The 15666-nt window shown below is 35.9% G+C and overlaps 1 protein-coding gene across 10 annotated transcripts in view; it reads right to left on the minus strand.

The window, feature by feature from the left end:
* The window catches only part of CEP152 (centrosomal protein 152), a 146430-nt gene that overhangs the window by 130369 nt on the left and 395 nt on the right, over positions 1-15666 (minus strand). For 7 of the 10 annotated variants that reach the window (XR_009209595.1, XR_009209594.1, XR_009209597.1 and 4 more), the window contains exons 1-6: positions 15622-15655; positions 10692-10785; positions 3061-3164; positions 2774-2843; positions 2414-2692; positions 1124-1274 (exon numbers count right to left, since the gene is read on the minus strand). Coding sequence is in view for 6 of the 10 variants with exons in the window: in XM_058427292.1 (XP_058283275.1) it covers positions 1124-1274; positions 2414-2692; positions 2774-2843; positions 3061-3164; positions 10692-10778 (691 nt within the window). In the remaining 4 variants the exon portion in view is untranslated. Of the gene's footprint in view, positions 1-1123; positions 1275-2413; positions 2693-2773; positions 2844-3060; positions 3165-10691; positions 10786-15186; positions 15518-15621; positions 15657-15666 lie in introns of those variants that run through there. The other 3 variants (XM_058427291.1, XM_058427293.1, XM_032175232.2) reach the window with 3 other exon arrangements.

The raw sequence follows: 15666 nt of genomic DNA on the forward strand, positions 1-15666 counted from the left end.
AATTCTGGGCCTCCTCCTGTAACTACCCTGCTGTCCCGGTGTACGATGGAAGCAACAATATCAAGTCACAACCCAAAAGTCCAGTTTTCTCTTCGGTATAGCCCAGGTAAGCCAGAATATCCAGTATGACTTTTCCCCTACTAATTAAAGGGAAACAAAAAGTAAAACAAAAAAACTTGCTGCCACACTCTAGAATTACACTGGCTCTTCAATATGCACAATAATTAGAAGCTATTTAGTATGCCAGACAGCATGACAAGAGTAATTCACTACAATCACTATACGGGTTTATATTTTGGGATTTTTGTTTTTTGATACTAGCATTTCATCTCAGAATTCTCTAGTAGCTATAAGCACTTTTTTCATTCTATTTATATACATACGATACAAAAAAAACTGGCAAATGCCACATGACTGAACCTGATATCTAAGTAATTCTGAATATAAAGTAATTTATATCAGAGTTGACTAAAAACTGTAAAATCAAAAGAAAAAAAGTTGATGATAGTGCTGATGTATTAAATTACACTTCTATATAGTCAAAAATCTGAGATTGAAAACTATGTTTCATTTTCCAAATTAGGCTTCAGTCAAAAAAATATATAAAGTTCATAAAAAGTCTTTTAAAATTTTTTTAAATTTCAAATAAGTCCAGGTATCCTGTATGATAGGCGAGGATACTTACCACTATACAAATGAGGAGAAAAGGCTTAACAAACTAGAATGACTGAAATATAAAGTTGGGAAAATGTCTTTTAACTTTTCATTATGGAAAATTTCAAATATGTAAGAAAGTAAAGAGAATAATATGATGAATCTCCACAAACCCATTTCCCAGATTCAACAATTATGAACTCATGGCCAATTTGGCCGCATCTATATTCCCACCCAACATTACCCCTCAAAAGCCTATTATTTTAAAGTAAATCCTAGACTTCATGTCAGTTTATTCATAAATACTCTAGTATCTATCTCTAAAAATAAGGGCTCTTTGAAATATCAAGCACAATTCTATTGTCATACTTAAAAAATAATAATTCTTGAATGTGCTCAAATATTCACTGTGTATTCAAATTTCTCCAATTATGTGGTATTAAAAAATAAATATAAACTTGATACCTACTCTCATTAGCTCCTAAAAATTGTTGTTGCAGGCCTTCGAACGTGTCACTTCCTGTTATCTCCTGGGCTGGTGAGCCATTATTCTGGGCAGAAGACTGATAAGGTTTATATGTCACTTTATTATACGGTTCCAAACCTTGACAACTGGGACCCTATGATAACAAATGAAACCGACAATTAAGATTTGGCCTTTTCTTCCAAAATTATCTGAATTAGCCACGTAAATTAATTTTATGTTACAGAACTTACTTTTGGTACAGTTCAAAGTTGTTTATATATACATACACACACACACACACACACACACACACACACATATATATCTGCTCAAAAGTAGCACTTATTGTTATTTAACACTATTAATTGAAAGTCTGCAATACATAATTTATAGACACCTAAATTCTACTTTTGAGCACACAATGAAGGCAATTTTATAAATAAAACCCAAGAATTCCAATAAGACTATATACAAATATTTTATTAGAAATGATTTAGATTATGCCAGCATCTTGAGAACATAAAAATGCACATAATAACATGAACGTGGACTATGGTGCCTCATATCTAATAAATAGTCAGTAACTCTTATGGGATGAATAACAACATTCTACGGAGATAGAATTAAGAGAAAATAACCACTTAACAGCCCTAAAAAATCCATCCTGTCACTGCGTGACAAAGACTAGCTGTTGAGGTATTTGCTGTCATCAAGAAATTCTAAGAAGCAACTAACTATATCCTGAGGTCTTACTTCATTAAACTCCCCCCCAGGAAAAACAAGGTTTTTTGGTTTTTCCTTCACATTCATCCTGTCTACTGTTATATCACCATACAAAACAGATATCAGCTTTGACACGTTTAACCTAAAATTTGTTGTGGGTGGTGAGCAAGAAAACTGAGGAAATTAAATGTTGTCACCTACACAGAATTAGTGCTTTAAAAACTACAATAAGAGACCTGAACATAGCTTCTCACTGAAGCACAGTGCAGTGGTAGAAGCAGCAGTAAATGAGGATAGTTATTCTTTGGCAGACTTAACTTTTAATGTTTAATCAACTGTGTCCAAAGAGCCTCTATTTTAAACTTCTGACTTAAGATCATGATTGTATTAGACTGTAAACAGAAAATACCATGACTAATTCACCATGAACCTGAATAAGTGCCCTCTCAGAACTTCATGTGGTTAAATCATCTTACCATTGTACTCACATACATTTCCTGAACACACACAAACATCACGCAAATGCATGTGCACACACACAAGTTCTTGAAAGTCAAATTTTTACAATACCTGAAAATGGTTCCACTGAGGATCTGAAAATTTAATTACATTGGTTGGTTGGTTATTAAATTCCTGCTTCTGACCATTGGTATATGGCCTAAAGTTTTTAGGAAGGCGATATAAATCAGTCTGTTCACATTTACTTGGCGGACTATAACCACTTCCACCTTCATCTCCGCCTTCTTCAGGATGGTACACAGGATGTCGGTCTTCAGTTTTACTTCTATTTTCTTCCCAGACATTGCCACATTTTTCTCCAGCATATAAACTCTGAATTTCATTATAGTCCTATTAGATAACAAGGGTAAAACGAAAGCACAAAGATCCATTCCCACCCTCATCAAAGTCATCATCACACCAGATACTTACATTTCCACTTTGAGATTTGGGCAGCCTTTGCTCATTCCAGCTCATCTCCGATTGCTCAGGATGATGTGGTCTTGAGAAAAAGGAATACTTTCGATTTAAAGCCTATCATTTATTTGTACATAGATCACACAAAGAACCCCAAGATTTTAACATTTTTCCCTCCAACCTTCACCCAAAATTTTAAGAATCAATTTATAATTTTATAATCATGTAATTATTAATCTGCATCAAAAGAGAAAGACTTATAGAATTGCAATATACAAGTGAAAGTGACTTCAGGTGCTTACTGTCCGTCTGTGCCATCCTCGCTGCAGTCCGAATACTGGAGCTCCGGAGAGGAGAGGTCGTCATCCAGCATGTCATGGGGAAGGTCTGTGAGTAACTGCTGCAACTGAGTCAAAAGGTCTGCATCAATATTGTACCAGCCTAAACACAAGACACCAAGCCAAAGCTGCCTTGGAACGAGTGGTTTTTTACGGTAGAGGTCAAAGAAGTTCGTAATTCCCTCCTTTCATTAACTTCTTAAGTTCCACACAAATTGTATTCATCATTTCACTTGGGGAAACGGGAATGCATAATTTGAGGATTTATATCAGAAGGCTTTTTTTTTTTTTTTTTTTTTTTTACGAAGGTCTCAGATTTAAATACACATAGAGCAGAATTTAAAATTTTTTTTTATGGAAACACAGGAAGTCACAAAAATGGTACAATCAATGTATTATGTTATCACAGAGCAGGCAGACTAAGTCTCAGAATCCCGTTTTACCAGTAATCAGACCTTGGGGAATTGACAATTAGACATCCCACAGGGAATGAGTAGCCAGATGCACTCTGGCCAGGTGATGAGAACAGCAGCAGCAGCAGGTGGCCTAGAAGCCCTTAGATGCTCTGATAATGTAGAAACCCGTGGGAGTCACTAATTAGTAGAGAGCCATCTAATTCCAAAGATGAAAAGATACACAATACTCTGCTGTCATACAACATCTGAGTAAAAGAAGAGTTGGAAGACTGTTTTCTATAGATAGCACATGCAAAAGCATAACACTGAATCTGACATTAAATATTTGATTTCTCTCTCCTATTTTTTCTAGAAAAAAATCAGTTTTAGCATTCTGCTTATTATATAAACTAGATAGACAAAATTAATTCAAATTTCAAACATGATAAAAAGATGAATAAATCAGCTAGTCTATTAGACATAATTCAATAACTTTTAGGATTTCAATAACTACCTATTGTCTTTCTTCAAAACCCAATAAAATATTATTACCCTAAAAATCCCAATATATGTCTTAAATTATGTAACAATTAGAAGATCAAATATTATGTTACCAAATACTTTTTAGGGAAACTGTTTCTAATTACTTCTCTTTAAGAATCTATGCACCAGTTTAATTAACAACTTGATTACATCCCTCCAAAGTACATAAATCAAACCCATAATATTATGCAAGTGGATTTTAAAGACTTTAAATACTTTGTAAAACCTTTCAGGAAAAAAAAAAAATGAGATGCTCCCTGGTCTATAGCATGTTTTTTTTTTTTTCCACTTTACCTGTCATTAGTACAAAAGAAATGGAATGTGTCCATAAAACATCTGAGTATTATGTTAAGAATTACCAAGAAAAAAAAAGTTTCTTAAACAAAATATGTATAGCAAAAGTTAAATAAATATATTTTATGGAAGGTCTGAAAGGAATGCCCCAAATACTTAACTGAGCTTTGGTGAAATAAAATTTGGGAATGGGAATAGAGTATGTTGGAGGTGGGTGGGAATACTTCCTCACTCTATATTTATTTCTCATATTCACTGGATGGGTTTTTTTTTTTTAAGGTTTTCTCAATCCATTTGTCTTCTAAGGATGCAACAAGAGAAAGATATTTTCTTCAAGGAAAAGTTATCTTCATCTTTAAATCTGTTTAACGCTAACATTAACATGCAAGACCCTCATTTATTGCTCATCTCCACATGCAAGGTACTCGAAAAATCATTTTGAGAATTAGCCATATCAGAGTTGACTGAGAGATATAAAAAAACAAGAAATACAAAAGACACAACATGAAAAACAAAACAGAACACATCAACATATTTGTACACAACATGCCTCAAATGAAAGGTAGCAAAGCAATTCTACAAAGACACAAATGCACTAGAGAAAAAAATCACATCTATGAGGTCTTTTAAAAGTAGTACCACTTGTTGTCTATAATTATGCATCACTGCTTTAAGGGAAAAGACTACCCCCACATGTTACACAAGGAAAAATAAAACAAATCTTTTATACTTACATTAAGTAAAGACTCCTGAACAGAAAGAATATTTTCTTCTAAACCTTCAGTGAGGTTCAAGTACATAGCCTTAAAATTCAGGGGTGCCTTGACAGGGACATCTGAAGAGTACATTTTTTTCCCCGCACAAAAACAAAAAACTACGTAATAATTCAGCAGTTATTGTAGCTTTGTGACACCACAAAATTGGCATCCACAGAGAAAAATTAATTTGAGTATGAGCAACCAGCTAATCAAAATGCTTCTGGATCCATACATAAACATCAACTAGTAAAATCATCCCTATAGTATTTAGAGTCTTGCAAGATATTTTACATATATGCTAACATTTTAAAATTTATCTTCGAAAAATTTATCCATCAAGTTCTTTGGCATAGCTGGGTCATATTCCCTGGCTTTCTATAAGTTTCAGGGCAGAGAAAAGCTAAATGAAGTCCTCCTAAATAAGGCCATTCAGGAACAAAATCCCACCTCCAGTGTTTCCATTTCCCAGGATCAAAGTGTGCCCTCCTCATATACATTGTCAAATTGCCCTTTGATCACTGAACCCTGTGCAATAAAACACAAAATTGCCATATCTAGTTATGCATGTTACCAAATAGAAAAATTTAGAAACTATAAATTTTCCTCATTAAAGATCTATTAAATTTCCAAATACAGATTCAAGAACAGAAATAACAATCCTTATAAGTGATAAGATTTAATACCACTCATTAATTTAAAATTCATCAGACAGCTTTTTGGCAGCAAGCAGCAATCTCAATAGGATATTACTGTGTATTAACTGAGTTAAAAAATTTAACAGATACCTTCTCTGTAAGAAAGATAATTTGCCACTCTAAGGCTTCAGTTGAAATAAATTCAGAATCATTCTATAGACTCCCCTCCCTTTCTACTTCATGTTTCTTTCTTAAAAAGAAAAAAAAAAGAGAGCATTTTACTCAAAGAACTTTGCTAACAAAACACTTTGCAGTAACCCATGTAGAATATACAAAAGCCTACATTCAGGGGCAAATGTAAAACAGAGAACATGTAAACCTTTTGTTAGGATTTTCAACTTAAATTAACTAAACAGATTATCTTCAGAGCCTATAATCCTCGATATTCATGAAGGTAAGAGGCCTCAAGTTACAAACCATACAATAATCTTCTCCCAAGAGAAAGGGTAGCAAATGGAATACCTGACGGTCATATTCCCTTTGAACAGGTGACCTCTTAGTACGCTTCTAAAAAGATTCTGATATTTTCAAATATGAATTATTAAATAATGCTTTCATGGATACACGCTAAATGTAAACAACTCCCTCTAGTGGAAACAAAATATCAAAATGCTTCCGCAATTACATCAAACCAGGCAGTTAAAAAGTGGAAGAAAGGCTATGCAATGGAAACCTTGCCTCTAAAATACATGATGCTGAGCTCAATGGAGCTTTATTATTCTATTAGAGAAGTACTACTATAAAAACCAAGTCAGTATTGCCAGGCGCAAGTTTCTATCTGCCACCTGCTACCTAAACCATCTACCTTTCTACTCCAGATCATTTTCAGATACATCACCACTAAACGACCCATCAACACTAAATGATCCATCATCAGCAAACATTATCTTGATATCATAGATTACCAAGTATTTCTGCCCCAAATCACCAGCTCCAGAATATACACACATATAAACAGATAATTTTACTATCTAGAACCAACAACAATCACAGAGCTACTTCTGGTGACATTGCAGAAAGTACATGTCTACTCCAGCTGACTGTGAGAGTCCAAAATGGCAATCTTCTTTAAGCTGTGGCTTTACCAACAACTAAGCGGCTTATAACAAGCATGCCTATTACAAAAAGACCTTTATCTGGGGCTGGGTGCAGTGGCTCACGCCTGTAATCCCAGCACTTTGGGAGGCCGAGGCAGTTGGATCACCTGAGGTCAGGAGTTCAAGACCAGCCTGGCCAACATGGCAAAACCCTGTCTCTACTAAAAATACGAAAAAAAAACTGGCCAGGCATGGTGGCACATGCCTCTAATCCCAGCTACTTGGGAGGCTGAGGCAGAAGAATCGCTTGAACCCGGGAGGCAGCGTCAGCCAAGATCCTGCAATTGCACTCCAGATGGGCAACAGAGCGAGACTCCATCTCAAAAAAAAAAAAGAACTATATCTCTGTAATATCCGACTGTGCAATCACAAGTGTAGAGACTTTAGGTGAAAAGCATTTTTGCAAAGTCATATTGTTACATTATGAATGAGTTAATACAAGAGCTTCTGAATTATTTTCTGGGACAGCTTTATAATGAAAAGTTTGCTCTGGATGAGATCTCCTTCTTAGCAAGAAGGACAAGTATTACCAGCAGCTCTCAAGTGGTACAATCAGAAAGTAATGTCCTCCAGTTAGTTAGGAGAAACATAAGTAATGTGTGACAATTAATTGATATTAACTGACATGATACATATCTCTATGATGTCATCATCCTTACTGATCTGCACCCTCATCTGCTCTGTCAACTATTTTTAAGAGATAGAGTTTCAGTTGAAACACCGTGAGAAGCTGTGGTTTATGTACCTCTCTACTATGCCTTTATGCCTTGACCCACAGTGAGCCAACTTTTACTAATGTACCATTAAGAGTTGTAGCACTTTAGAAATAGATTATAGGACTTTTCTACAAAATTCTTTTTTTTTTCCCCAAAATATGGGTATATTTGTGATGGTCTCTAGCTTGAGATCCAATGGTCTAAATATCCTCTAAATATTGAATAAAGTATTTACTAAATCCTTTCCTTTTTCTGAATGTTAAAGGCACTTTCTCCATTTGATCTTCAATGCAAACAGTGGAGAGAATAGAAATGGAAAAAGCAAAATCATAATCGTAAAGCTGCTCATTAGGATGGCATGAAGGTTGGAATGGTGTATTCATTGGGATATGGGCACATGTGGACAAAATCCCAGTTGGCACCAAAACAACAAAATTAAACACAGCTTGGAAAAACATGTTGTATTAGCAACTGGCCTTTCATCCCAGGCAGTGAAAAGCAGGACTATCCAACCATGCACCAAGAGAGGCTCTCACAAACCCTTAGCAGGGTAGACTATGAGTCAGATGTGGTATGCCTGGTAAGCCTTACAGCACATCATCAGGGATAAAGGCATTCCTCCCACATCAGCAAATTGAACACAAAGTCATTCACTAAGTAGAGAAAGCAATATGCATTAGCCCACTGCTAACAGTTATAACCTAGCCACAATCCCAAAGCCGCAGTCCCAAAGCTACCAACCAGGTAGATAGGAAAAAACAGCTTTTTTTTCTCTAATCTCTTAAGGCTGTGAACCATTTGGCTATTGCCGGGTCAGGAAGACTGAGATAGTTAGAAAACCTTCTAGATATGCATGCAAGCTTGGGTTTGACCACCCAATTTATTACTTTAACTTGTAGTGACAAAGTATACATACAGCTGAAGATTTGTGAACAGTTCCGAAGTTTGTTACTAAAATTTGAACCTCTCTAGCCTCTCATCTCACTTTTTCCCTTGCAGCAATTATTTTTTAAAGTAAAAATATTTTTATTAACATGAAGTTTTTTACAAATTTAACCATAATCATCACGTTGGAGTCAATTCAGCTATATATCCTTCCACTCTGCTAGAAATACTCATTCTTAGATACCTGATCTTTCAAGAATAACTTTTCCCCTGAAATTCCCTATCCCAGCATACAATCTATCAAAGAGGTGATCCCAAATAGCTGTTTTCTATATTATCTAGAATTCATTGCCTCCTTAACTAGTATCCCCTCTAAAATTTTAACCACACAATACACTGGCAGTAAGCTCTCTCTAACACCCTATCTATCTAATATATTTCTCAATGAAAAATCACCTGTCAAAATATTTTTTCTTCTTTACAGTAGTGATTACTTAAACTGACCTTCTCAAGAATCCCAGTGGCTAAACCCCAGCCAACTATCCAAGCCCAGTCATGAAAACCTCATGCTGCAGGTTCAAAGTAACAGAAAATCCTCATTCCCATCCTTGCCACAACAATTGTTGTGAGGGGCCCTGCCAAAATCCGGAAACCCTCACCAGGGTCATAAACTCAAATGCCCTCAGGGCCCTGGCAGAGAATTTACCAGAGTCAAGCAGGCAGGTCTGAGTGCATAAGCCCATTGTCTGTGTGAGAAATGGGGACTGTGGCCAGCTGGGGAAGGAGAGCCATTGCTCAGTTCCAGCCTGCCTGCTGCCATGTGCAAATACAGGCCAGGTGTGGCCAGGGCTTTGGATGTTTTTTAGATAAGCCAGAGACTCTGCAGTGCCGCATAAAATTTTCCAATCTTCAAATACAGATTCAATTTTTTAAAAGTACTCTGCAACCAAACAATACCTGTCTGAACCAAATCCAGCAAGTTGCCAGTTTTCTATCACTGCCTTAATTCTACCACCAGCCACATGAGCAATGGTCAACTGACCCTATTCCTTGCTTCCTGTTAATACTAATGGTCCCCAATAACTATTAAAAAAGATTTCTTTACATGTTAGAAAATGGGTCATATAAAAAATAGTGTCAGGACAAAAGAAGCCTTTTATCACAGACAATCAAGAAATTTGACTTACACTAAAAACAACCAAAACAACTAAATTGACTTCCACCAATAACACTATTACTGCTGCTATTACTATTGCCACCATTTACTGAACATTTGCTATGTGCCAAGAATTCTGCTAAACACTTTATATATAAAAAATATGGTCTCTCCCTTTTATTCCTTTCCTTCTATAATCTATTCACCATGCAGCCTTCTGAAAGATCTTCTAAAATACGATATCACTTTTCCCTGCTTAAAATCCTCCACTGGCTTCCCATTGCTCTTAGAATAAAATACAAACACCTTATCATGGCTTTCCATGATCTGACACCCACATCTACCACCCAACACTGGCTCATATATACCCAATACCATGGCCTTCTGGCTGCTCCACATGATCTGTGGCATACACGGGGTCTCTTCCCAACTTCCCAGCTTACGCTCATTGGTGTTTTGGCCTAGACTGCTCTTCCTCAGGCTTCTGCATGGCTGGTTCCTTCTCATGAGTCAAGTCTCAGCTCAAATATTGCCTCCTCCCACAGATCTTCCCTCACCACCCCATCTACAGCAATCCCCTACCAATTGCTTTCATAGCACTCCAGTTTGTTTCCCTGTCATTTATCAATGATAAATTATCACTCACTCAAATTACTTTACTCACTTGTTTACTTATTATCTGCCTCCACTAGGATGTAAACTACCCAAAGCAAAGAGCCTTGTCAGACTTGTTCATGGCAATGTTACAAGCACCTAGAAACTAACCTTCCACTTCCAAAGCCAACCATTACCTCCTAAATGAAAAGAAAAATTTAACCATTTATCTGATGGTATTATTCACAATTGTGTTTTATTCTTGTCTCAAAAACAGAAGTATTCCACTTATTCACCTTTTCAGTCTAAATAGCAAACAGATTTTAGGGTTGTTTTGTTTTAAAAAAAAAAAAAAATCCAAATCCCTTCAAAATGACACAAGATAATATAATTTTGATCAAGAAATAAAACTTGTTAAAGATTGGGTTTAGTGTCTCTTTTCTTTTTTTTTTAACAACTTACCTCTTTCTCTCTTTCATAGTCCTCTTTGTCATACTCCTCATCTTCATTTTGCAGTGGTAGTGCCACACTGCCAAAGTCTAATGACATGGTCCTCCTGTGGGAAGGGAAAGATGTTTGGCTTCTGAATACCCCATAAAATCTCCCCAGAACAAACTACATAAGAGATGCCATATATACACAAAGTGAAAAGACAGAAACAGACTGGTAGAAAATATGTATAACTCAGTTATGGCCAATACAAATAATTGTGATTCATAGAAAATAGCTATATGACAGCAATTCATGGAAAAGAAAAAATGCAAATAGGTAATAAAACTATGAATAGACCTTTCTAGTGGTCTGAAAAGTATAAAACAGTAAGATTTTTGCCCACATGAAAAATAAGATGACTATAAATAATAAACTAGAAATGTGCCAAATGTAAAAATCTTAAGCTCAAACAAAATTTCAAATGTGATATATTAAACATGGCACAGGCAGTACCCTGTTGCTTCATTTTTTTAATATCAGAAATCCAAATATCATGCTTTACAAGAAGAGGGCCCCTAAATCATGAGTGAATGACTGCTACCCAGAAACCATTTACAACTCAGTAAATGCCATAGAGCGCATAACAAAATATAAGTCTTAAATGTCCTCCTCTTAAGCTTGATAAAATCAGGTTCTGGCAATATACTCGGGAAAAACAGAAGTGAAGGCTGTGAAGCTCCACCACTGTGGACTTCCAATTCCAAAAGCAACAGCAAGAGTTCCCTGGAGAGCAGTCACTGCTGCAGCAGAAGCAGCAGCAGGAAATGGGTTTTCAACTACTTACATTCAAAAAAGCTGCTGCTGATTTAAATTATACTTAGGGATCCTGACACTATACATAAACTCCTCAGAACTTCAAAGCTCTGAACAAGCACAACAAAAAAGTAGGCAGGTGTCATCAATTACCTGGCCTAACACTGCCCTCCACTCAGTCCACTGTTGTTCACGCCAATGAAATGCACCTGGATGTGAGCCTGAGCCACAACTCATTCACTACACCTTTCAAGCTCTAAAATGTCACTAAATTGGAAGTAAAATCAGAAGCATGGAGACCCAACAATCCAAATGCATTTTACCATAGAGAACTTAGCTCCCTCGTCTTAACAGATACGAACTATATCACAAACTTTTGTGGAAGCCAATAGCTCTAGAGCAGACAATATCCCACTTCATCAGATCTAAGATGTCTTTGATTCTATGATGCAGTTCCATTTGTAGCAGTAGGAACAAGATGTAGCCAATCAAATTATGACATGACATTAATTTTAGGACGCAGTCTATGTTATAGATATTAAAGTGTGAAAAGAAAATATGCAAGCTAGAATAGATGAATATGGTATTAAAGATTAACACACATATGAACTTCAGTGGTGAAAATCCCCCTATGACAAGTTCTTGTTTTTCAAAGACTGAGTTACGTTTCTTGGCCAACCTCTAATTTGCAGTCTACCGTCTAATCCCTTCCCCTCTGGTCCCTACATCCAACCCGTCCCTTTTAACTCATATCAACTCAAGACTCTTTACCTCAACTTAAAACCCTCCAGCCTCTGCTTCTCAGACCACACCTACTCCTTTCTACCCTTGTTCCAGGGCTAAAGGGGGGAAGAGACATGCATATCGAAGAAAATAAATCTATCTACAAGAATCCTTTTGTATATCAACATAAGACAAAGATAGAGTATGATAAAGAGCCTGTAACATGAAATGGTGAAGGAAAAACATACAATCTCATGTCTCTAGATTTTTTTCCACTATGCAAATAGACTAAATAATCTACAGAACACTATATATAATGAAAATACTAGCCCAATTAAATCCCATGTCTTTAAAAGAGATGAAATTAAGCTGGACCTTAAAGAAATTCGTGAATCCTCCAGGCAGAAAAAATCCTTTCTGCTTCTGAATTCTGAGTCTTCTACCTTTCTTTCATTTAAATATAAATACAAGACAAAATATGGAATTTGGGTTAATTTCTCCTTCATTAAGTTAGAGAAGAGAGGTTTGTTCCAATCCTTTATTAACCTGCCATCAACTGATGTTGATTATTGAAAAAGAACATTAAGATTTATAAGAGCCTATTGCTAAAAACATAGCTACTAATATTTTAAATAGAAAGCTACTTTTTCTCAGATAGAGAATACTTATGGTTTTGTTTTTAAAGTAAAGAGAATGTAAAATATCAAAGTATATATCTTTAATGTTATTTGAAATCCAAAACATGTCATTAAAGGAAGACATCTAAAAATACCTGAAAAGACCAAAATCTCCCCCACTGAAGAAGAAAAGGTGTAAGTTTTCCTTATCAGAACTATAAATTATAAAAGACTTTAAGAAATGATTTCAGACATAAAGGGAAATCTGATCAACTTAATGTGGTTAAAAATATACATATAGTAAAAAGGTAATACATATTTTAAATGAGACTTAAAATAAAAGCTAATACCTTATTAATCACCACTCATTATCACTGCTATCAGAGACTTTAGTATAATATTCAGAACAACAAAAGAGACTTCTTTAAAAAAAAAAAATAGCAAGATAGTAAACCCAAAAGCCATAAAGAGAAATGTGATGGAAACCTAACCACAAAAAACAAAATTTTGTTTAAGGCAAAAGACATCATTAACGAGTCAAATATTATGCATGAAAAAATACATCAATAACAAAGTCCAGAAAAATAAGAATGAGAAAAATATTTGCAAACACCTGACAAAGTCCCAATATAAAATTACTACAAAGAAATGAGAAAAAGACAATCCAATATAAAATTGGGCGACTGACATGACAATTTATTTTAAAAAGTGTAAATCAATTAGTCTGAAAAGATGCTTAAGCTTGTGATGTTTCAAAGAAGTGCCATTTAAACAATATGCCATTTTCGACCACTAGATTAAAAAAAAAAACAAACTTGTTATCACCCAGTGGTGACTATTCTGTATTTTGTATGGCTCATGAGTTGCTGGTGAAAATATCAACTGCTAAACCATCTTGAAAACTATCAATATTAATATATTAAAAATTAACATTTACACTAGTAAAATTATTTTGAATTAATTTGTCAATACTATGCCACTAGTAAAAATAATGAAAATTTTCTATATCTATTGACTCAAGTCTGACCACTTAAGAAATCAAGATGCAGATTAAGTATACAGTATGTTTTGGTTTTCTTCTTCAATAGCAGTCTGGTAGACTTTCTTTCTAGATAACTTTTTCTGAACCCTTAACAAGACTATAAAAAGTAAGTCCTGTTGTTACACTCAGATGGATACTCTGACCCAGCATTCCTTTTGTTGTCCCCGGTTGTTTTCTCTGCCCTCCTTGCAACAAAACCAATGGGTGTTTATTTGGACAAAAGACTATAAAGCAAAAGTAGCATTGTTTTTGCTTCATCTGATAAACTATAAGCACCCTGAAGGCAGAATTAAAATGTATCTGCCCGCTTGCACATGGTAGGCACATAACAAATATTTGTTGACTGAATATGATATAGGCATGTTACCTTATACGAATTCATTATTTCAATAAAATTTTATTGAATACCCACTGTGTTCCAGATCATATCCTAGATGCATCTAAGACACGGTACCAGCCATGAGGAGCTCACTGACTCTGCTCATCCTCTCTTAGATAGAGCGACTGATATAAACAGTTACAATAAAATACTGTAATAAATTCCGTAGATGAAAGTACAAAGCACAAATTAACTTTTCCTAAGAAGAAAGGAGAGTTTAGAGGAGTTTTACAGACAAAAAGAGATTTTAGATTAGAAATAAATCTTAAAGGACACAAATATGGCTATAAGTGGCTCTAAGAATGAGGGCACTCATTCAGACAACCTGGGCTCAATTCTGGCTCTATTTTTCAGCAGTGCAATCTTGAGTAAACTTTCTGCTTCTACGTTAAAGAAATGGGGGTAAAAACAATACCTACTTCAAAGATTGATTCTGAGGATTCACAAGATAATACATGTAAAGTAATTAGCACTATGTACCAATCAATACATTCTAGTTTTATTACTATTATGACATTATTGCTGATGAATAGGAGTCTGCCAGCTACCGAAGAGGTTAAGGGAATAAAGAGGATTCCGCATATCTGAGAAAAGGTGAATGTGCAGCCTATGAGAAATGTCACTTCAAATAATGCAACCTCCTATGGAACAAAAATGCCACCCTCCTTCAAGATGCCCTCCCAAGCCTGTTCCCCCATGGAGTTAGCCACTCCTTTGCACTTTCAGACTGTATTTCTTATGCTTTTCTTATGGCTTCAACTTCAGCGTCTCTTTAGTTGAGTGCATTCACCTGCCTAGGGAGCGCATGTTCATTGTCACGCACTATGAAGGTATAAGGTGATAATAGGCTTAAATCAGACTCGAGTTCATGACTACGATATAGAAAGGGTTATAAACCCCCACAAAAGGGGTTTCTAAGAATTGCACTGGGAGTTGGGAAATTCTACTTACTTGCTGACATAACTCGCCTTCTAGAATGGAAATAGCCAGAGCACATAGCCCGGTTTAGACTTGCAACACCTGGTGAAGGCACCCTATTTATTCATTCGACAATTTACCAAGCACTGTTCAAGATTACAAAGTTTAACAGGACATGATGGAGGGAAAGAAAATAGACATATAAACAAATGATCACAACATCTTGTGATCAGCGCTAATGACAGCACTTTGGACAAATTGATTCAAGTTGCCAGAGAGCGGAGCGAGTAATGCTAATACACAATAAGCATTCACAGGCTGAACGAATGACCTTGAGGAACTGTTTTGCGTCAGCTACGGCACTACAAACATAATCAAAGCCGCACGGGGCCCAGGATGCCCAGGGCTGCTGGCTTTGGGTGCCAGCGTCACTTGTACTCGTTCAACACACGTGCACAGAGCACCAACTGTGAGCCAGGCGTGACGCCAGGGTGACCAAGGTGGGGTCCGCAG

The sequence above is a fragment of the Hylobates moloch genome, unplaced genomic scaffold (assembly GCF_009828535.3).
Source record: "Hylobates moloch isolate HMO894 unplaced genomic scaffold, HMol_V3 SCAFFOLD_14, whole genome shotgun sequence".
Classification (NCBI taxonomy): Eukaryota; Metazoa; Chordata; class Mammalia; order Primates; family Hylobatidae; genus Hylobates; species Hylobates moloch.